General features: G+C 36.3%; 1 protein-coding gene and 1 long non-coding RNA gene across 2 annotated transcripts; both read right to left on the reverse strand.

Annotated features, from left to right (window-relative positions):
• Positions 1 to 2,914: 2,914 nt before the first annotated feature.
• Positions 2,915 to 3,605, reverse strand: LOC131939919 (uncharacterized). Its single transcript, XR_009386497.1, has 3 exons — positions 3,442 to 3,605; positions 3,283 to 3,327; positions 2,915 to 3,017 (listed from the first exon to the last, which is right to left on the reverse strand). It is a non-coding gene; the product is annotated as an uncharacterized LOC131939919 (long non-coding RNA).
• A 2,256-nt stretch (positions 3,606 to 5,861) lies between these two features.
• Positions 5,862 to 15,719, reverse strand: LOC131939927 (uncharacterized). Its single transcript, XM_059298462.1, has 7 exons — positions 15,604 to 15,719; positions 13,124 to 13,212; positions 9,812 to 9,876; positions 9,527 to 9,671; positions 9,370 to 9,431; positions 7,097 to 7,241; positions 5,862 to 5,941 (listed from the first exon to the last, which is right to left on the reverse strand). The coding sequence occupies exons 2-7, from the start codon at positions 13,188 to 13,190 to the stop codon at positions 5,862 to 5,864; spliced, it is 564 nt and encodes a 187-aa protein (XP_059154445.1). The 5' UTR covers positions 13,191 to 13,212; positions 15,604 to 15,719.
• Between the last annotated feature and the right edge of the window lie 8,966 nt (positions 15,720 to 24,685).

A 24,685-nucleotide genomic window follows, 5' to 3' on the forward strand; every position in this document is an offset into this window, starting at 1 on the left:
TATATATATATATATATATATATATATATATATATATATATATATATATATATATATATATAGTTAATAAAACAAGTATAAAAAACCTTAATAGCAACAAGCTTTTAAATGCACTGAAAATAAGAAAATAAAACTAATTTGCTTTCTTTCCCCTGAGTTTACTTTTATCTTTCCGTTTGAGGACAACGTTACGACTGAGTCTATTATTGATGCTAGTTGGTTATCCCGTCCCACACCTGAACTGGGACACAATGCATCCCCGTCCCGCCGCTAGTTGATATCTACCCCCCCCCCCCATCCTGTCCCACACCTGAACTGGGACAGCGTGTTTATGCCCCCCCCCCCCCCCCCCGACCCAACTAACCTGGTAGGCTCAATTGGGGAAACACATAATGAGATACCCTATTCTATTCGAGGCATAGACCCCAAGCTGGTGAGCGCCAGAAAGTTAGGACAGTTGAACGTTAGTCTTGCTAGCATGTAGTCGTGTTTTGTGCTTTGTAATGTTTGATAGGGCTGGCCCCTAAGGCCGGCTGCTATTATTGAACTAGTTTTGCTTCCTTTGACCATAGTAAGACTACCGTAAAGAGTGTAGTTTAATTATCTATTTAATTAAAGTTGTTTAGATGAAATTGTGTTGGTGTCTTCTTCAACAATCAAGTAATCTACTGTGTCTAATTCACCACACACTGTTTGACTTCTCACTGCAGTCATCACCACCATCAAAACAAACTATTCTGATCACACGTTTTGTAACAGACAAGCTAGGTGTATTATAGTCCTTCACAAAATTGAATCAGGCTTGTCGGCCAAGCGAGGTGCGATATGGCGTCCTGGGCTCTCCTGTGAGCACTACGGTGAAACGTTCGTTTTAAAGAATGCGATAGGTTGTGAATAAAAAGAGTTACTATAGTCGTACAGTAAATCGAACCCAGGGCATCCACTAGGTCTAGGTCTAGGTCTAGGTCTAGGTCTAGGTCTAGGTCTAGGTCTAGGTCTAGGTCTAGGTCTAGGTCTAGGTCTAGGTCTAGGTCTAGGTCTAGGTCTAGGTCTAGGTCTAGGTCTAGGTCTAGGTCTAGGTCTAGGTCTAGGTCTAGGTCTAGGTCTAGGTCTAGGTCTAGGTCTAGGTCTAGGTCTAGGTCTAGGTCTAGGTCTAGGTCTAGGTCTAGGTCTAGGTCTAGGTCTAGGTCTAGGTCTAGGTCTAGGTCTAGGTCTAGGTCTAGGTCTAGGTCTAGGTCTAGGTCTAGGTCTAGGTCTAGGTCTAGGTCTAGGTCTAGGTCTAGGTCTAGGTCTAGGTCTAGGTCTAGGTCTAGGTCTAGGTTTAGGTCTTGGTCTAGGTCTATTATAATGAATTTTTTAGTCAGTAAATTGACTGATAAATTTACATTTCCGTCTTTGAATGTTCAGACCCAGGAATTTATAACTTTACCTTACCCTTACCCTTACCCTTACCCTTACCCTTACCCTTACCCTTACCCTTACCCTTACCCTTACCCTTACCCTTACCCTTACCCTTACCCTTTCAACTTAAACTTGCCCTTTCTCTTTCCCTTTCCCTATACAAAAACCATTATCCTAAACGTAACCCCTCATCCTTTACGTGAGTGTTGATCTACATGCAGAATTTGAACTTGGTGAGAGGCAGGGAGGCTGAGAAACGACCAGTTGTAACTGTATGGTTTGGTTGATTATGTACTGAAATAGATTTAGACCTCGATTTTGCTTAGGCGTGTGTTTGAGCATTTGGATTTTTAAAGATCCACTTAATTAACAGCATGTAACGCGAGACGAGAGTTTGTCCTATGCCGTGAAGTTTACTTGCAATTCGAAATCAGTGACCTGTAATTAAAAATGTAAACGCCTAGTTTGGACTGGATTTCGGCCTTAAAATGCCAATGCACTTTTTGAGTTGTAGGTCTCCTTGTGTGTAGTAGCCGGATACATAAACGCGAGTCTAACATGGGAAGCGTGAACACCTGGTTTTGACTAAGGAGATACGCCCCGTTAGTTTGCGGGAGATGTGTAGAGGTACCGGCGTCTGCTACGTCTCTAGTCATTCGACACAACGGAACATAAACATTATTTTTACGTTCATTATTTTTACGTTGGGGTCGGCGTGGTCGAGTCGGTAAAGCTCATGGTTGCTAAACCGAAAAGTCTCAAGTTCGAACCCTCGGGCAGATGAGGCTCGTTAGCTGGGGACAAACCACTCTTCTAGGAGAGACAACTCCAAAATAAAAAAAATGCTGCCTTGTAGTTTGTTCTTGGTTGGACAAAGGCTATGAAATTGGAGTCAATGTCCTCAATGGCGCATAACCAGTTGACACGTAACGCTTAATTGTGATGGAAGCATGGTTGAGTCGCAAGGCTCGATCTCTTCCAACACTAAAAATTAAGAACGAAGAAGAAGAAGAAGAAGAAGAAGAGAAAAAAAAATATTCAAATATATTTTGGCATCAACCGGTTTACGATCTAGCTTGACATTTAAGACAAACTGTGACATACACTTGGTTAGGAAAACCACTCAGCAGGTTGGGACACATTCTAAAATGTATGCGTTGGCATGTTTATCGACACACAACAGGTTTTAAAGCAAAGGTTACATAAAACGTTAAAAGTATTGTTGAAGAAATGTCAATACATTAAAATGAATACAAGTTAGAGATACAATTTTGCTCTACTTTCAGGTTTTTATATTTAATGTTATAGATTTAATGTTATAGGCCTATATTTTATAGAAGTACTTTTTTGCACTTCATGATATAATTTAATGTTGTTCATCATATTCTAATGAAAAACACTAGAATCAATTTGCATTTTTACTTTTGTATAAAAGCAAACAATAAAAATTTATATAAGTGTTAAAGAAACTTTATTTCAGAAAACTTTTGATTGAAACAATACAACTGTTTTACTTATAAGATAAAAGTTTTAAAATCTTGTAAATACAAAATGGTGCAGACTGGAAAAAACAAAACCAGATGTCTCATTTTAAAAACGTCGAAAATCAGTTCCACCTGATTGAAACAAAATTACGTCGTAAAAACGAATGTATGAACTATTACATCGTCTCTACATTGCAAATTCATTACAACAAATAGATAATTAAGATGACGTTAAAAGAAAGCCCGATATATACTATAGTACCTTAAAATAGAAAAAAATATTTAACTAGGTAAAATATTAAAAACTCATTTTTCTATTTACACTTTAAATTTAAATTGTACAAGAAGTTAAAAGATTCGACACATCTGAATTGATCTCCACTTGAGATGTAATTACTTTTTTAGTTACGGCGTGACTTGGACCTTTCTTTGCATGGGTTCTCTGCGATTAGGAATTGCAATATAAGATTTTGCAAACAGTTTTCTAAATGTAAAATGGATAAAATTAAATTTACAATTTTTTGTGTGTATAGAAATTGGATTAAAAAGCAATTACTCGGTCTTCTGGATTTTTTTGGACGCTTTGTTGTCACTTTAATAGGTGCAGCTGTGGTTGTCTCAGTGGTAGCTGCTGCTGTGGTTGTCTCAGTGGTAGCTGCTGCTGTGGTTGTCACTGTAATAGGAGAAGCTGTGTTGTTCTCTGTAGTAACGGCAGCCGTTGAAACTTTGAAAACAAATACATTTTAAACTTAAAATTATCCATATATATATATATATATATATATATATATATATATATATATATATATCTATATATATAATTCTCTTCTGGGAGCCGTTAGAAAACAAGCTGCAAGCGCGCGCCTTGCAGTCCCCTCTCTTCCTCTCTATCGCTACCATCCCCCCCCCGACCCCCACCCTCACATGGTCAGGTGAGTTGTAGTTCACGCTGTTTACATTTTACAATCGGAGACCGGGTTTGGTGACGGCTATTAGGGGCAGATAATTCAGTTTGAAACTATTTTAAACTTAAAGGAGGTAACTAAGAGGAAGCTGCTTTCACGGGGGGGGGGGATGGGGGTTTAGTGTTTTAAAGCAAATATTTTCAGTGGCAGCATTGGTACTGTCGAATTCACAAATTATGAATTACTGAAAAGTAGAAAAAACAACTAAATAGCGGTGTAATGAAACACCGCGGGTCGGCTCGTATATATATAATTCTCTTCTTGGAGACGAGAGAAAACACCAAGCTGTAAGCGCGCTCCCTACAACCCCCACCCCTACATGGTCTGGTGAGCTGTGGTTCACGCTAAATATTTACAATCGTAGAGCTTGGTTTAGTGACGGCTATTAGGGGCAGATAATTTAGTTTGAAACGATTTTAAACTTAGGGGAGGTAACTAAGAGGAGTTTACTTTCACGGGGGGGGGGGGGAGGGGTTGGGTAAAGGAAGGGGGGTTATCGTCCTTAACTTCTATTTTTAAAAGATTAAGTAATTAAAAATCATGTCTATATTCCAAGTTATATAAAAATATTCGATAAAGTTTAGGGGGGATCACTCCCGGTTTATTTTAGATGTGAATGATAAAGTTGCCTTTCTGAACTTGGCGGGATACAGGGCAGGTGAAGTAGAGTTCATCTGTTTCTTTGTCCTAAGCATATGAAGTGATAGTGTGGTCAGACCTATGCTCAGACGAAATCGATGTTCTTAAAAGATAAAAAACGTCTTTTTGAATGTGAGGTCTGGTATTTTGAGATGATAAGTGACAGACGTGATGTAATTTATGGATGACCCCCGAAACCCACAGTTAACCAAGAGATGACCGGGTGAGTCTAGTTTGATCTAAAACCTATAAACGCAATCTCGTCAATTTAACTTAAACTCAATTGATCGTGTTCACAGACAGACACATAAACACACAGAGAAATTGCAAAGTCCGGTTGTTCCGACTCCATTAAGTGTAAAACGCGGAGATTTTTAAAATACTGGATTTATATTTTTTGCTCGATTAAAATGATTATAAAGCTTTTAAATTTTTTTTTTCATAAAAACGTTTTAATAACAAGCTTTTATGTACTAATACACAAAAAAGTAGAAAATAAATTATAGACTACTATTTAAATAACTATAAAGAAAAGCGTGGGTCACTTTAGTATCTATTGGATACCTTTACTAATGTTTAGGAAGAGACCCACTCTTTTCTCTAGCCTTTTTACTTTCTCGTATATACAAAGTATAGAGAAAGTATTGTAATCGTGCAAAAAAAAAATCTCGACGTTTTACTTCTCACTGATACGGAAAAACATAATTTTGCAATCTTGTCCGTATGTCTGTGTGTCTGTCTGTGTGTCTGTGTGTGTGTAAACATTATAACTTGAGTACCGTTACAGCTAGGTTGATGAAATTTCATAAATAAGTATTTTATCAAAATCGTAGATCCGTATCAACTTTCGAGCGATTTCCGATAACCGGAAGTGGTACTTTTTCTACTTTGAATTTTTCAAAAGCCTATTACTTGAGTACTATTTCAGATAGATAAATGAAATTTCACATGTAAGTAGAAGAACTAATTCTCTACCTTCTGTCAAATTTTGATTAATATTTTCGTTGACCGGAAGTACTAATTTACGCTATTTCCGATTTCTCAAAAAAACGCATGTAAATTTATAAAGTACTAATAATATTGCGCACTATTATGCACATCTTTATTTGGCGTTCACTTGGTGTGCAATTCTTTTGTCTACGAGATTTTATTCTATTTTTAAAACTTTAAGTATTGAAAATGGATTAAAAATCATGTGCATAGCCCGAGTTCCCATCCCCTGTTATTTTATATAATAATATTCGAGAAAGTTTAGGGGAGATCACTCCCGGTTTATTTACAGTGTCTTGCTGAAATTAAATGCAAACCCAGACCATGTAAATTACGTGAAACACTTTGGCTCTAATTTAACACTAATTAAACAATTACATGTCTAATTTCGTAAATCAAATTTACCTCTGCTTGTGGTGGTTGTTGTTGAAGTCGTAAGACTTGATTGTGTAGTTGTCTCCGCTGAAATAATGTACTTGTTTACGTGTTTGAAATACGTTGCACTACTTAGATATATTCCAATTAGAAAATAAGAATATATTTAACGTTTTAGTATATTCCTGCATGTTAAATGCATACAATGAAATATTTCTGCAGCCTATAATTTTAAAAAAAGGTAAATTCAGTTCATTAACATTATATAACACCTAAAAAAACATTTTTACAGGTTTGAATGCAATGTAATGATTAAATTAGCAAAGGCTAATCTACCTATTGCGATAGCTAAATTCAGCATTACCAAACAGAACTTCAAAAACAATTTTTTTAAACGCCACCAACTATTCCATTGTGTAAAACATCAACACGAATGTTTTCAGGCGAAAATCTACATATAATAAATATTACACCACTACAGACTAGCCCGGAGTGGGAACTAACTGCGGTTAGTAGGGGACAGATACATAGGGGACAGATACAACCAATGTTTAGGTTAGGTTAGGTTAGGTTAGGTTAGGTTAGGTTAGGTTAGGTTAGGTTAGGTTAGGTTAGGTTAGGTTAGGTTAGGTTAGGTTAGGTTAGGTTAGGTTAGGTTAGGTTAGGTTAGGTTACGTTAGGTTAGGTTAGGTTAGGTTAGTTTAGGTCAGGTCAGGTCAGGTCAGGTCAGGTCAGGTCAGGTCAGGTCAGGTCAGGTCAGGTCAGGTCAGGTCAGGTCAGGTCAGGTCAGGTCAGGTCAGGTCAGGTCAGGTTAGGTTAGGTTAGGTTAGGTTAGGTTAGGTTAGGTTAGGTTAGGTTAGGTTAGGTTAGGTTAGGTTAGGTTATTTTAGGTTAGGTTAGGTTAGGTTAGGTTAGGTTAGGTTAGGTTAGGTTAGGTTAGGTTAGGTTAGGTTAGGTTAGGTTAGGTTAGGTTAGGTTAGGTTAGGTTAGGTTAGGTTAGGTTAGGTTAGGTTAGGTTAGGTTAGGTTAGGTTAGGTTAGGTTAGGTTAGGTTAGGTTAGGTTAGGTTAGGTTAGGTTAGGTTAGGTTGTTCTTTTAATTTTTTCTGAATCTTTAGAAATTGTGTTACACGTCACATATTCTCTGCAACTTCTTTATTTATCTCAAATGTGCGTATTATTAAAACCTATTTATTGATATGTATAAAATATGTATTTTATAATACATAAATAATTACACTCACGCATTTTGCAACGAATAAGTGCTTCTGTATTTATTTCAGAGTTAGTGTCAACCACATCACCTGTTAACAGTTTATTTGTGCATTTGCCTGCATTATAAAGATAGTAAACGCATGTCGAATTCGATGCACACTTATTGAAGCATTCCTGCATTAGGAAACAAACAAATACATTAAAAAACATGTAAAATAATAGCTAAGTAATGTTATATCAGAAACATACTTTTGTGAGAATTAAATGAATTCATAGTACACACTTTTATTCGTTCAAGTATTGATCTTGTTAATCAATCGCTCAATATTTTAAAAAGCTTTTAATGTGTTTAGAAATCGACAAGCGTTTATTACACCTTATAAAAAATACCAGTTATAATTATATGAAACAAATTGAATTCTTGTCCAGAATTAAAACTATATTGTGGTTATTTAATAAACGAATAAACTCAATAATCTAATATATAAAGCTCAATTCTTTATGTAACATGTAATAAGTTTGTCGTTGACATACTTTGATGGATTTAAGTGTTAGATTATTATCGTGCTCATAGTCTAAATTTATGAGTTAAAAAATTATTAATGATAGTGTTGGGAAATAATTTTCATTTTTCAAACTGATAGTAATAATTGTCGGCATGTTCATTAAACACAATTTAAAAAAATTATCATCTTTTACAAAAATTCTAATTATGTCTGAAAATTTATTTATATTGAGTCCTTTAGCACTTACTTCCCTTTGAAAAATTAGGAAAACACAATTACTTCCCTTTATAAAACATTGCATTAGTGGAAAAGAATTTACTTTTTATTACTTTGTTTTGGTGTTGGGAAACTTTTTTTTTACATAATTAGCGGGGATTGATCAAGTGCAAATGTTGTAGGTATTTTACGGATAAGCTTGGAGTATTATAATTGTTCATTTGGTTTGGTTTGGCACCTACGTTCGTTTAAGTGAGTGCAAAAGACTATGAATAAGTTGGGGTACTATAGTCGTTTATTAAGCTGAAAAAGGCGATTCTGCCCCGGGCTAGACTGTGAGCACTTTGCGTTTATGTTCGCGTTTGTGTTTTCTTTGTGTTTAGGTTGGGTTTGCGTTAGTGGTTGCGTTTTGATTTGGTTTGTTTTTGTTCGCTCTTTTTTCGTTTTCGTTTGTGTTTTTTTCTTTGGGTTTGTGTTTGTATTTGTGTTTGTCGTTGGTTTTGCGTTTGGATTTGGTTTGTTTTCGTTTGCTTTTTCGTTTGTGTTTTTTTCTTTGGGTTTGTGTTTGTGTTTGTGGTTGGTTTAGCGTTTGGATTTGGTTTGTTTTCGTTTGCTTTTTCGTTTGATTTTTTTCTTTGTGTTCGTATTGGTGTTTGTGGTTGTGGTTGGGTTTGTTGTTAGGTTTTTGTTTTCGTTTGTATTTGTAATTGTGTTAGCGTTATGTTTGCGTTTTGTTGCTTTGGTTGGTTGTGGTTTGGGTGGGCGATGCCGGGTTTATGATGATTACTAAACACACAGGTAACTGTCTTTAACAGAAATGTTTTTCACAGAAGCCAGAGCAGGGCCTGGCCGGGACGGCTAGTCTATATATATAATTGTCTTCTTGGAGACGTTAGAAAACAAGCTGAGCGCGGGCCTAGCAGTTTCCTCTCTTCCTCTCTAGGCATATCGCAACCTCCCCCACCCACACATGGTCTGGTGAGCTGTGGTTCACGCTTAATGTTTACAATCGTACAGCCGGGTTTAGTGACGCCTATTAGGGGCAGATAATTTAGTTTGAAACTATTTTAAACTTAGGGGAGGTAACTAAGAGGAGGCTGCTTTCACGGGGGTGTGGGGGGGGGTGTAGGGTTGGGGGAAAGGAGGGTGGGGAGGGGGTATCGTCCTTAACGAGTTTTAAAGCAAATATTTTCAGTGGCAGCGTTGATACTGTCGAATTCACACATTATGAATGACTGAAAAGTAGAAAATAAAACAACTAAATAGCGGCGAAATAATACGCCGCGGGTCGGCTCGTAAAATATAATGTAGTCCGTCGTTACGATTTTTATCGCATTTCAGAATTCTACTACACCATATCACTGCCGTGTACATTGTTAAATTAACATATTCCACAGCGTGTTCTTCTTCGTTTGCCTGTCACTATGCCATGTAAGAGAACCAAACGATTGTCACTATGCCATGTAAGAGAACCAAACGATGCATCAAATTTCATGAGCTAGCTATCATGTGCAGTCTTTTGTACTGTCCAATATTTCCTGTTATTAAAATAATGAAAATGTTGCAGGATGAACACTTACTTGATTGGTTACTGGGGACACGTCATCAATTGCGGTATAACCAGTGGATGCGACACAGTGCGCTACGTAGAAAGAAGAAAATAAATACAATCTGGTAGTTCTATATTTTCTTAATTATTCGATTGGAGTATTTATCGATTAATAAAATAGAACGTACAAGGGTCATTGGGACAGATTACGAACCCCACCGTGAACACGTTCAGCGCTGGGTTGAGCCGAGTCGACAGGAGTGTAAGTGTGCAGATACCGTTGTAATTGTAGTAGTAGCATTGAGGATTTGTTGCACAGGCTTCAAAACATGCCTGGAAATCAAAATAGAGACAATGGATAATACAGACTCTGTCTCATTTGATTTGCCAGGCTACAATGTAACAATGTTGTGAAACACACAGCTGATACAATGTGTAAACGTTTTCATTGAAAGAAGAATAGAACGGATTACCGTGTGGTTAGCTCCAGGGATGGTCGGAGATGTAAAAGCCATTGTACCATAGACTGCACAGTTATCTAAAAGTAGTTTTTTTAATTTATTATCTATTCGAAATCACACACACACACACACACACACACACGGACAAGAATGCATTTTTCAAAGGTGGAATTGGGCCTCATAAGACGAAAGCGGGTGTTAAACATATCAAATTTTCTAGTTGTGTCTAGTCAATTGTCAATTGTATATAAACCATTGTTTGACTGGTCTATCACATTTAGGAAATTACTTGCATTTCTTGGTTGTGTCTCCTACTTTAAATCTGATGTAATAATCTGCTTTGTAATCTCTAAATTAAAATGCATTGTCTAGAAATAAAAATCAAGATAGAATTCTGTTTGTGATTTACCATAACTATACATATAAATATAAATAAGTAAATATATATATATATATATATATATATATATATATATATATATATATATATATATATATATATATATATATATATATATATATATATATATATATATATATATATATATATATATATATATATATATATATATATATATATATATATATGGACGGATGGACGGATGGACGGATGGACGGATGGACGGTTGGGTGGATGGATGGGTGGGTGGGTGGATTGGTGGATGGATGAATGGATATCTGGATGGATGGATGGATGGATGGATGGATGGATGGATGGATGGATGGATGAATGGATGGATGGATGGATGGATGGATGGATGGATGGATGGATGGATGGATGGATGGATGGATGGATGGATGGATGGATGGATGGATGGATGGATGGATGGATGGATGGATGGATGGATGGATGGATGGATGGATGGATGGATGGATGGATGGATGGATGGATGGATGGATGGATGGATGGATGGATGGATGGATGGATGGATGGATGGATGGATGGATGGATGGATGGATGGATGGATGGATGGATGGATGGATGGATGGATGGATGGATGGATGGATGGATGGATGGATGGATGGATGGATGGATGGATGGATGGATGGATGGATGGATGGATGGATGGATGGATGGATGGATGGATGGATGGATGGATGGATGGATGGATGGATGGATGGATGGATGGATGGATGGATGGATGGATGGATGGATGGATGGATGGATGGATGGATGGATGGATGGATGGATGGATGGATGGATGGATGGATGGATGGATGGATGGATGGATGGATGGATGGATGGATGGATGGATGGATGGATGGATGGATGGATGGATGGATGGATGGATGGATGGATGGATGGATGGATGGATGGATGGATGGATGGATGGATTTATTGGTAGATTAACCACATTAATTTTAAAAGTTTCAAACAATGGCTTTACTTTGAAGGAATAGTGACCTCACATGATTTTTTTACTTTTTAGTACAATCAATGTCGGCTTTAATACAAAATTAACTACTGGAGAGAATCTGCTCTATGTGTAGAGCTGTAAAATAGTATGTAGGTAGAGAACAATTTTTGTTTTCAGACAGACTGTTAATTACAAATTTATTCAAAGACGTTAATTAATTTATTGATTTTTTCATAGGTACATTAAACACATTAATTTTAAAAGTTTAAAACATTGACTTTACTTTGTGGGAATAGTGACGTCACATGATTTGTTTACATTTTAGTAAAAAAAATGGCGGCTTCAATCCAAGATTAGTTGCCGATTCCGATGTTTAACGCGTTCTTAAACTAATTTTCTGTCGGCTATAATTTTAACAATACGTCCGTTTACTATTTTTATGACGTTTTAACACTATTATTAATGTTTTAACACTTCTTTTTATTTTATTATACAATACATTTCTCTAGATCTAGACCTACAGATCAGCTGTCGAAGGAAGATAATTTTTGAATCTAGATCGAGATCTAGATCTAGATCTAAATCTAGGTATCTAGACTTAAAGTAAAGTCTAGATCTACATCTAGAATCTATTTGAGGCCTTAATTATTTTGTATAAATCTTTGTTTAGCTTCAATGATCATCTATTTCGATAATGCATGGAATCTATCTAGGTTCTAGATCAAGATCTAGACTCAACGTATACTCTCTTAATCTAGAACTAGATTTAGACCTAAATTCTACATCTAGATCCAAAATATAACGTACATTCTATATCTAGAATCTAGAACTAAAATCAAAATATAGTAAACCATTTCAGGCCCTAATAATTTTATATAAATCTATGTTTGCTTAACTATACAACTGGCTAATTTAAGATAATTTTTAATTTGAAATAATTCTAGATCTAATTCTAGGGCTGATTCGCGTAGATTCTTACGCCGCTTAGAAGTAAGATATATAAGTTATTAACTTCTCCAGAGTAAGAGACTAGATATGAAAGAGACTAGTACATTAGGTTACCATGCGAGTGGCATGGGTTCTAGACATGTCAGTGATTTTTTTTTTATTTAGTTTTGAATGATAATGTTGCCTTTGCCTATTGGAATTTAGCATAATACAGGACAGGTGAAGTAGAGTTCACCTGTTACATTTTCCTTTTCATATAAATAAAAGTACTCTATAACTTGGGCTGGTGTCCTTGGACCGTCGCTTCATCAAGGTGTGTGTAGGTGGGCGGAGCTTCCGACGAGTTTGTCAGCGTTGGCTGATATGAGAGTAGTTAAAAGTTCGTGTTGTGGCCCGGTACGCAGAAAGCAAGCGGGTGTGTGTTAAGAGAAGAGAAACACGATTTTGACCGCAAAGGGTGAGAATAATATTTTTTTTACAAGGTCCGGTGACCACTTGACTCTGGCCAGGGTTTACGGCCTGTAGTAAAATAAAATGATGCAGTGTATAATATAATATCATCGTATCTACTGCTCCGTGGCTGATACACGTGCAGGATGAAAGTAGTACAGTAGGTAACTGAAATGTCTACTCAACTGCCACGTGGAATTACATGACGGACAGGAATAGTTTAAGTCAAATAGTTACTCAATTGCCCGTGTGCTAAGACACGGGCAGTGTAAAGTTTACTTAAGTAAATCAGGTAAGTTATCGACTGTTACGTGGACTAAGCCACGATCAGGGTAACAGTGTAAAATATGTAAGTAATAATACAAAACAGCAAGATAAATTAATTTCTTGTGAATTAATTAAAATTTGGACCGAATTAGTAGGTAGTTCTATCCACACGCGTCATCACGGTCGTGTTGGTCGTGAAACGAGGGGGGCTCGGGTTAGGGTTAGGGTCAAAAGCACGTCATCACGTTTAATAGGCGCGCATGTTCATATCATAAATAAAACACAAACTAACAGTACTTACCTTGTGCATTGCATATGCTTAAGAAAAACACAGATGCTGTCAGAAACTCAGAAACTCCAAATGCCATTTTAAACAACTTAGAGGGAATTCTGAAATAAACAATGTTGTACGTATTGCTACAATTTTTAAAGAAATATTTTCTTACGTACTTCATTAAAACCCATGCTAATTATATCTGGTAAATAATCACCATACACAAAAGCCATCCATTTTGAAGCAAACCCCGACAGCATAGAGACTTATGTTTTAAATGTGTTAAAGGTTTCAGAGGGCATACGGATGCTCACATAACTATCGAAAGCTTTACTTATTAATATTCGTGCTTTCGTTTTTTGTCTGTTTCAATCAAACTGAACTTTAGACTCCGAGCTGGTCCTATTAGTTATTATGACTAAAATTTATAACTAAATGCACGTGTCACGGCCTTTTTGTGCTGTCAACTTCATGGCACAAACTCAAGACAAATACCAACCGCATCACTGTTGTGTTATTGCATATTAAGGCCTGATGGATAACACCAAACAACTCTTGTCCTGGTAATTTACACAATTTTATTGATTAAAAGATAAAGCAGCTTCATTACCAAACAACGCCATTTCTTCTTCCCGCTTCCTCTCTACTTCCACTTTCTTTTTTTGCGCATGCGCCTGCCCACAATATTTTTAGATTTATATCGCCTTTTTACACCTCCACTCGAAACATACATTCACCCTACATTTGACTGTTACAGCACGATAAACTGAAATTCCGCGTACTTAGCAAATGATCAGAAGTCGGAGTGGTCGGGTCGGTTAGGCTAATGGTTGCTGCACCGAAAAGCCCCGAGTTCGAGCTCCAGGGAAGAGAGACAACTCCTGCCTTGTAATTTTTTTTTCCTTTGGTTGCACAAAGCAAGTCCAAAAAGAAAAAAAAGGCTGAAATCGGAGTCAATCGTATATTTGGCGGGTAATAAGTGCACACGTGATTCTTAACTGTGTTGGAAGAACGAAGAAGAGGTAAATAATTAAACTGCTTTAATTTAAAAAAAAATGAGTATATTTTTCTCAAGTATAGTTTCTATTTGTTTAGTAATCTCATCAACACATTTCTACTTTTTATGGATATGTACATACTACAGTACCTGAAAAATGTTTTTAATTTCTCTTGTTTTTTATTTGCTTTCTGTCTGTCAGTCCATCTTTCACTATACCTACCTATCTATATCTTTGTCTTTCTCTCTGTCTATATACTATCTATATCACGTATACCGCCATAACGATCTGTATTTTTCTAGAGCCTTTGAAATCAACTAAATATATTTCTCTTAAGGGGATATGCTATGTTTTCTTCTATTTTTTACAGTTTTAGATCTAAAGCCTTTTGAATACTTTAATCATATTTGGCATATAAAAGTAAATATTAAACAGCAAAAAATGGTCGAAAACAATTTTGGTTGTCATGGAAACCCAAAAAACCTCCGCCATTTTGAATTTTTCGATACTTTTAAAAATGCTAAGGCTTTTTTATTTATACATCTATAGCAATCAAATTTAAACTGCTTATATTTCAGTATATATTAAAACATTTGTCACGACAACTTTTGAAATAATTACTAGTAAGAAATTTACAAGGTCTAAAAAATCGTACCCTTTTTAGTATTCAAAAGTTTCAAAATGTGCATATTAATTACCGAATACTTTTTTTTCTATGAAAGCAATCACAATTCCCTCGTGACAAAAGTTGTATTTTTGCATCAAGAACATTTACTGAAAATATGGTTGGCATTGTTTAATAAATAAAAAAGTAGTAGGCTTTTTAGTGTTAAAAACCTGCGAACAGCCAAAAGTAACGAAAACTAGGTCAGGAAAGTACCTTATCTATGTAAACTGCAAAGCCGATTGTAAGCTTTGGGTGTTTCCGAGATGTAGGAAATTAAGTTTATTAAATACATGAGAAATCCAGCTTTCCAATGATGTCAAATACAATATAATGACGGAAATAAAACTTTTCATAGAGAGCTTGTAAGATTGGTAAAAAAAATGATTATTTTTTAATTAATAGGGTCATACAAATCGTAATTCAAACAAATAAAATAGTTTTTTACTCTTTAAAGTTATTATTTTCTTTATACAAAAATGGACAAAGTATCCAAAAGTGCAAGAAACCCATCATGACGAAAAACAAGAAATATCCCTTTTAGACACTTGCTCTACACTTAGGCTGGTAATGCTGGTAAAGATACATGAAGACATTTATTGCATTCTGGTTATTCACTATTAGGGAAAGGGCCTTCAGGTTAATGGCATTATGGCAAATTCCCCTTCCAACCTGATCGTAGACCTATTGTCAGTGGGTTTCATACAGGCTATTATAGTCTCGAATGGTGCATAGAATTACAAGCTTAGAGTACCTGGTTCAAGTTATGAAAACAACAGATACATAATGCGACTATAGAGTAAAGCAAGAGTTGGAAACATATGCCTTCACACAAGTAGACTTACCACAATACTGTCGTGTGCCAGTCTCCAAATGCTCCACAGAGAGGCGCATACGGTTTATATCATACGGTCTCTCAAATCACTGGCCAATCAAATCACTTGGTGAAAATGACGTCGAGCACATTACAAGAAAAGGCGTCTTGACAATAGATTGCGCTTTTTTTCTAAAGTAGGTCACGTAAAAATAAAATAATAAAATAAAACCTGCAATGATTTAATAAATATATAATTTAGATTAAGTGTTAATTACGTGTCTGATTAACTGATTTTATTGTATTAATTATGATGTCTCAATTAATGAGTGATGTGCACATGCCCTTATTTTCAAGTTTAAAAACATACATTTTTATTTTGTGCACTACATTGGAATGATTTACAGGTAGCAAGCTGTGCCCTAGAAAAAAAAACAACAGTGTCTCTTCATTCAGGCTTGATGTTATGCACGCGTCTACACATGTTGGGACTGGGCAGGCTTTTAAAAACATGGATATCCATTATTTAAGGTAAAGGTAAACGAAAGTATACACATACACATATACGTACAAGCACATATAGACTGAGACGTTTATATAAATGTAGATGTAGATGTAGACGTAGATGTACACGTACACGTACACGTACATGTACATGTACACGTACACGTACACGTACAGGTACACGTACACGTACACGTACACGTACACGTACACGTACACGTACACGTACACGTACACGTACACGTACACGTACACGTACACGTACTGTCATAAAAATACACACTCAGTTTTAGTGACCATTGAATTCTTATTGTTGTTTGTTTCCTGATTTTTTGTTTTATAATCTCCTAAACTACCACTATAAATGTAAATCAATAAAGTACACCGCCTTCTATGCATTTTGTATCCATTATTTTCTTGTTCCGCAACTGTTGCTGTGTCCAGCGTTTCATTTCGTGTATCAAGCATGATTCTATTAAGCACTTTGCGAGGTATTAAGTAATTTTAAATACCATGTAGAAAAAATGTTCTTTTAAAAATTTATAACGATTTCTTGTCTGTTCTAAAGCGACGTCATTCAAAAAGCATTTTTTGCTGTCTAAATATTTTCAATGATTCTTAACGCGAGGCTAGCCTAAAATCCGAATCAAGCCTATGTTTCTCTTGACTGCAGTTTCGCATCCACCAGACCGTTAAGTAGACAGTGTGTATCCTAATTTTAGTGCAGGTCGTAATGGTCTATTTAACAGCCATATAAAGAAAAGTTTCTTGGCTTTCTAATAGCGTTTGTCAAGTTATTCATTCGTAACTTGATTTTAAAGCTTTAAATAAAGGACGAAAAGAAATGAACATTAGCTGATACACAGTCTATATTTTAACATATAAGACAGGCGAGGGTCTAGAACCTTAAAACGCATCCCCAACCCACCGTCCCCCCCTCAAACTATGCAACCTCCATTTCTATCGCATGGTGAAATAACGAACATGTCCATTGTCCCTCTCTCCATTACTCCCAAGAATGTGTATATATATATATATATATATATATATATATATATATATGTATATATATATATATATATATATATACAAATATATATATATATATATCTAATATATAAAGCTCAGTTCTGTAACGCATATGTTTGTTTGTCGCTGGTTATCTATGGATTTAAGTGTTAGAAAATTATCGTGCGCATTTGTCTAAATTTATGAGTTAAAAAATTACTACCAAAAGTGTTGGGAAATAATTTTCATTTTTCAAATTATAGTAATAATTGTTGGCATGTTCATTAAACACAAGTTTTAAAAAAATATCATCTTTTACAAAAATTCTAATTATGTCTTTATTTAGTCCTATAGCGCTTACTTCCCTTTGATAAATTAGGCAAAACACAATTACTTCCCTTTATAAAACCATTGCATTAGTTGAAAAGCATTTACTTTTTAATTACTTTGTTTTGGTGTTGGGAAAAAAATAATTACATAATTAGCGGGGATTGATCAAGTGCAAATGTTGTAGCTATTTTACGGATAAGCTTGGAGTATTATAATTGTTCATTAAATTGAAACAGGCGCGTTCGTTTAAGTGAGTGCAAAAACTATGAATAAGTTGGGGTACTATAGTCGTTTATTAAGCTAAAACAGGCGATTCTGCCCCGGGCGTTTATGTTCGCGTTAGTGTTTTCTCTGTGTTTAGGTGGGTTTGCGTTAGTGGTTGCGTTTTGATTTGGTTCGTTTTTGTTCTTTCTTTTTTCGTTTTTGTTTGTGTTTTTTTTTGTTTGGGTTTGTATTTGTGTTTTTGGTTGGTTTTGCGTTTGGATTTGGTTGTTTTCGTTTGCTTTTTCGTTGTTTTTTTTTTTTGGTATTGGTGTTTGTGGTTGGGTTTGTTGTTAGGTTTTTGTTTTCGTTTGCTTTTTTGTTTGTTTTTTCTTTGTGTTTGTATTGGTGTTTGTGGTTGTGGTTGGGTTTGTTGCTAGGTTTTTGTTTCCGTTTGTATTTGTAATTGTGTTCGCGTTATGTTTGCGTTTTGTTGTTTTGGTTTTGGTTGGTCGTGGTTTGGGTGAGCAATGCCGGGTTTATGATGATTACTAAACACACAGGTAATGGTCTTTAACAGAAAGGTTTTTCACAGAAGCCAGAGCAGGGCCTGGCCGGGACGGCTAGTGTATATATATATATATATATATATATATATATATATATATATATATATATATATATATATATATATATATATATATTTATATATATATATCGTTAATTAATTTTTTGATTTATTCATTGGTAGATTAACCACATTAATTTTAAAAGTTTAAAACATAGGCTTTACTTTGAGTGAATAGTGACGTCACTTGATTTGTTTACTTTTTAGTACAATAAATGGCGGCTTCAATACAAGATTTCGTTGCCCATTCAGATCTTTAACGCGTTATACAGCTAATTTTCTGTCGGCTATAACTTTAACAATACGTCCGTTTCCTGTTTTTATTACGTTCCAGCACTTATATCAATTTTCAACTGTCTTTTTTATTTTGTTTTACAATATATTTCTCTAGCTCTACAATCTGTCCAAGAAAGTTATTTAAAGATCTAAATATCAGGTGGCCAAGAAAGTTAACTTATAGATCTAGAATCTAGGTCAAACCAAAGATTAATTAGTTAAAAATACAATCCATTTTAAAATCATAATACATTTTTGAGTTTCTTTATTAAACAACTTTAGTCCTTAAATACTTGATATAAATCTTTGTGATTTATCTATCTAGATCAGTGGTTCCCAACCTTTTTCGAGTGGCGACCCCCTTTTATAAAAATTAAGTGACCCGCGACCCCCCATAGAATTAAAAAGCCGAAATTATTATGGAAATCAATAAGCACTAAAATAAGATTTTTCGGAAGACTTTCAATATGAACTACTCTTGATAACTGTTTTAATACCATGAGTAAAATTGCATACTATTCACTAAACATTCGCGGTTAATTTTTTTTAAGGATTTTTTTTTGTTAACGCTAACATATGTCATGATCATTATCTTAATTTTGTTTTTAATCGAAAAATAGTGTTGAAAATCTATTCTCGAAAAGTCAATCAATTTTACGTTTGGGTATGAATGATGAATACTACACGAAATTGAGTGTGCAGTTTTTTATCTTACGCGGAATCATTCTACAAATCAAAGAATTCATCTTGTAATTCATCGTGAATGCTGGCAACATCGAGAGAAGAAGAGAATGGGTTATGCGTCAATGCAGATTCTTTTTTTTCAGCTCAGAGAAATAGCGCTGCAGTTCGTTTTCAAGAGATTCAAGATGCCCAGAAATTTCTTCTTTCAAAATTTTAATAATCTCACAATTAGATTCATCTACACACTGCAGAGTTTCTCAAATTTACAATATTTCCAAGATTTTTTTTCTTTGCCGATTTTGCTGCTTTGATAAAATGCCCCGAGATAATCATGGAAAGTTATAATATTCGTTCATTTTCCCTGAAGCTTCAGGTTATACTTATGTTGATGTTTGAACACATCTGCTAGGTATGATACTCTCTCCAACCACTCTATGTCGTTTTAAGTATACCAAAAGGTCTTGTTTCCTTTGCATTTCCAAGAACAATTTGATTTCAGATTTCAATTCAAAAACACGATTCACAACAATTCGTTTTTACAGCCAGCGCACTGTAGTGTAGAAGAGCAGAACCTTGTGATCTATATTAATGTTTTTGCTCAGTTCTTTGAAGGCTCCAGATTTTATATAATTTACCACTTATACCAGCAATGGAGTCTTGATGGCGATTGGTGAGGGTAGTGGTTAGGGAGCGAAATCTTTTCTGCTTTCTGAAAGCCCGATTTTGACCTAAACATAGATGGTGCACCATCCGCACAAGCCCTCACAGCTGTTTTAACCCATTTTAATCATCCAATTTAAAAAAAAAAATTATTTTCTCCATGCTATCTTCACAAAAGAGCAACTCTTCTTTGCTATCATCTGTATGAATATAGACAAAGACCAGCAACTGCGAACACGAACTAACGACTGTTGATTTATCAACTTGAAAAGCAAACAATGGTGAAAGCTTAATTTCAATAAAAATTTGTTATTTAACATCTACGGACATGTAAGAATTAACTTCACCATCTTCAACATGCAGCGTTTGATGAGATTCTCTCCTATTGTGTTTTTTTTTTTTTTTTGCTTGGCATTTTCTGTCGCGACTTCATTGTGATGCTTGCACTAATGCTGTGTTTTCTTGGTGAAAACGTTCTGTTCGATCAAGTCTCTGACGTTTGCAACTAGCTTCATACCGACGAAAGAACTCCATATCTTTTTTGGTGTGTTTCGAATGACTCGTCTCAAATTACGTTTTAGTTTTGAAGATTTCATAAACTCGTGACTGAGAACAACTTTGTACAGTACGCTTTGCTCCTTCTCTATTCCCTTTCAGTGATGTTAGTAAAGCCGAATTTAAAAAAATTCTTCTAAATATTTATGTTTTGTTTCAAATTACTAAGGTTTAGTATACCAGTTGGCAACCCCCCAGAAAGCCTTTCGCGACCCCCAGGGGGGTCGCGAACCCCAGGTTGGGAACCCGTGATCTAGATAGATTGTTTGTTTAGCTATGGAATTGGATAATTTAAGATAAAATTTAATTTAAAAGTTACTAGCCTTAGATGTAAATCTAGATATAGGGCCTATGCGCGTAAATCAAGTTGCATAAGGAGACTCAAAGTATTAAATTATACCACAAAAAACATCATTCGGTTGGCATGGGTTCTAGACCCATAACGTCAATGTTAATTTTTTTTTTTCATTTTTTACTTTCTCGTTTATTCGAAGTATAGAGAAAGTATTGCAATCGTGCACAAAAACACAATTGAAATTTTAACAATTTTCACCATATTACACCTCAGTCCTTCATCACATCCGAAGTATAGAGGACTTATTTTAATCGGGCAAAAATTATCAATCCAGATTTATCAAAATTGAGAGGTTGTATGGGTAATCCAGTCTGAAAATTTGGGCTTTGCAATTCTGTCCGTATGTCTGTGTGTATGTGTCTGTCCGTGTGTAAACACGATAACTCGAGGACCGTTACAGCTAGGTTGATGAAATTTCATATATAAGTATTTTATCAAAATCGCAGATCTGTATCAACTTTTGAGCGATTTCCGATAACCGGAAGTGGTACTTTTTCTACTTTGAATTTTTCAAAAGCCTATAACTTGAGTACTATTTCAGATAGATAAATGAAATTTCACATGTAAGTATAAGATCTAATTCTCTACCTTCTGTCAAATTTTGAGTAATTACCGTTGCCCGGAAGTACTAATTTACGCTACTTCCGATTTCTCAAAAAACTAATGTAAATTTTTAAAGTACTAATAATATTGCGCACTATTATGCACTTTTTTATTTGGCGTTCACTTGGTGTGCAATCTTTTTTCTACGAGATTTTATTTTATTTTAAAAAATTTAAGTATTTAAAATGGATTAAAAATCATGTCTATAGCCCGAGTTCCCATCCCCTGTTATTTTATATAAGAATATTCGAGAAAGTTTAGGGGAGATCACTCCCGGTTTATTTTAGATGTGAATGATGAGGTTGCCTATCTGAACTTGGCGGGATACAGGGCAGGTGAAGTAGAGTTCATCTGTTTCTTTGTCTTACGCATATAAAGGGATAGTGTGGTAAGAGACATGCTCGGCCGGAATCGTTTTTTTTAAACGATAAAAACATGTTGTCTGAGACTTGGCGGGACACTGAGCAGGTGAAGTAGAGTTGAGCTGTGATGTCTTATATGAAGGGATAGTGTGGTCAGACCTATGCTCAGCCGAAATCGGTGTTTTTATAAGATAAAAAACTTCTTTTTGAATGTGGGGTCTGGTTATTTTGTGATGATAAATGACAGACGTGATGTCATTTATGGATGACCCCCGAAACCCACAGTCATCCAAGGGATGAAGAGTAAGTCTAGTGGATATTTTTTTTTAAATTGGGTTTCCGTTCAGCAGCTTGTTACCGAAGTTGGTAACAAAACTAATTTTTACGTTTCCTTTGGATAAAAAACTGTACTGCTGAGAGAAATATAACGATAATAACGAGATATAACGAGATATAACAAGATATAACGAGATATAACGAGATATAACGAGATATAACGAGATATAACGAGATATAACGAGATATAACGAGATATAACGAGATATAACATGATATAACGAGTTATAACGAGAGATAACGAGATATAACGAGATAATAACGAGATATAACGAGATATAACGAGATATAACGAGATGTAACAATACTTGTGGAACTCATCATCCCCTCATTTAATGCCCTAATGATACCACTGCTGATTGACTTCTATGAGTGCATACATTGTCTCCAGAGGATATAAGCAACCATAATTAATTTTAAATATTGTGTAATTATGAGTGTCCCTATTATAAAAAAGTAGGCATCTGCCTCTGTATTCCAGTTTAATGTGACATTATTGACTTTTGTCGCCTACGTAGGTATGATTGACAAGACGCTGTCCACGCCTTCAAAAACGTCAGCTGTTTCTCTCCATTCTGATTGGTTAGTACCGCTCGCCTATGTGTATTAAAAAAAACAACTTCTCGGTAAAATAATGTATCCTTTATCCAGGTCTGACATTCTTTTTGGACAGAACACAACAATCCTGACGTAATTTTACCATTAGATTCATATACACATACACATCAAACACACGCCCACATATAACATTGTTAGGTAAAAAATGGTGGGTCCTTATTCTAGGATAAGGCAGTTTGGGCGTGGGGATGTTGTGGGGATATTGTGGTGATGTTGGGGGATGTTGTCGAGATGAGATGTTATGGTGATATTGTGGGGATGTTGTGGGGATGTTGTGGGGATGTTGTGGGGATGTTGTGGGGATGTTGTGGGGATGTTGGGGGATGTTGTGGGGATGTTGTGGGGATGTTGTGGGGATGTTGTGGGGATGTTGGGGGATGTTGTGGGGATGTTGTGGGGATGTTGGGGGATGTTGTTTGGATGTTGTTGAGATAAGGGGGATCTTACATTTATTTTAATGTTTTACACACGGTGTATTAGAGGCCTAGTGTGTATCTACAGTACTATCATATACACCAACGCTTTAAATATATATATATATATATATATATATATATATATATATATATATATACGCCTGCGCATACTCATAGGCATACCTGTTATCACGTACACGTACACGTACACGTACATAAAAGACAATTTAAAAATAAACAGAAATTTTAAAAATCTCTCACTTTCTCTCACCCGCCTAGGTTGAAAGATGTTAACGGCTGACCAGGGGTGAGATACACGAATGGACTATAGTTCCCACGCCTAAGTTGAGAGATGTTTACGGCTAACCAGCGCGGAGATACATGAATGGACCACAGTGCCAATACTCAATGTAACAGTGTTAATGTGTGACCAAGGGCGACACACAAACACACACACACACACTCACACACACGCACATACCATCTACACACTTATTTTACTTTCGCCTACGTAAACGCCTACCTAAAATATTTCCACAATTTGAATTAGATCTAAATTCAGCTTAAAAGAAATACGTCTTTTACTACATAGTGTTTAGCATGATTTATTACATATTAATGATAAACTTCTATTCTGTGCTCATTATTATCTCATAAATGCAATAAAACTTTGCGACAGATGTGTAACACACACACACACATGTATACATTCAAGATATTTCCAACTCATAATGTGTATACTCAGACAAAAACAGAAAGAAACAGACAGACAGACAGACAGACCGGACCAGACCGAACCAGACCGGACCGGACCTGACCGGACCAGACCGGACCAGACCGGACCGGACCGGACCGGACCGGACCGGACCAGACCGGACCGGACCAGACCGGACCAGACCGGACCAGACCGGACCAGACCGGATCAGACCGGACCAGACCGGACCAGACCGGACCAGACCGGACCAGACCGGACCAGACCGGACCAGACCGGACCAGACCGGACCAGACCGGACCAGACCGGACCAGACCGGACCAGACCGGACCAGACCGGACCGGACCGGACCGAACCAGACCGGACCGGACCGGACCGGACCGGACCGGACCGGACCGGACCGGACCAGACCGGACCAGACCGGACCAGACCGGACCAGACCGGACCAGACCGGACCAGACCGGACCAGACCGGACCAGACCGGACCAGACCGGACCAGACCGGACCAGACCGGACCAGACCGGACCAGACCGGACCAGACCGGACCAGACCGGACCAGACCGGACCAGACCGGACCAGACCGGTTCAGACCGGTTCAGACCGGACCAGACCGGACCAGACCGGACCAGACAGGACAGACCTGACAGACACAGACTTTAGAAGGCTGGTGGGGTCTGGAGAGGGGTTAAGTAAGACTGTAGGAGGATGGTTGGGTCTGTTAGGAAGGCACGTGGGAGACTAAATATTAAATCCTATTTATGTTAAGTAATTACTAAACCATCCGGGTTCTATCGATTTTGTATTTGAAACACACTTGACACAACTTTTTTTTGTTTTGAGATTTCGTAGGCGAATGTGTTTTGTC

The sequence above is a fragment of the Physella acuta genome, unplaced genomic scaffold (genome assembly GCF_028476545.2).
Source record: "Physella acuta isolate Inbredline_101_S28 unplaced genomic scaffold, ASM2847654v3 ptg000302l, whole genome shotgun sequence".
NCBI classification, from domain to species: Eukaryota; Metazoa; Mollusca; class Gastropoda; family Physidae; genus Physella; species Physella acuta.

Coding starts and splice junctions, on each gene's coding strand:
- LOC131939927 (XM_059298462.1), bottom strand. CDS start 13,190: ATGGCATTTGGAGTTTCTGAGTTTCTGACAGCATCTGTGTTTTTCTTA. Junction 9,672..9,811: donor TCCCTGGAGCTAACCACACG/GTAATCCGTTCT, acceptor TTTGATTTCCAG/GCATGTTTTGAAGCCTGTGC. Junction 9,432..9,526: donor AATCTGTCCCAATGACCCTT/GTACGTTCTATT, acceptor CTTTCTACGTAG/CGCACTGTGTCGCATCCACT.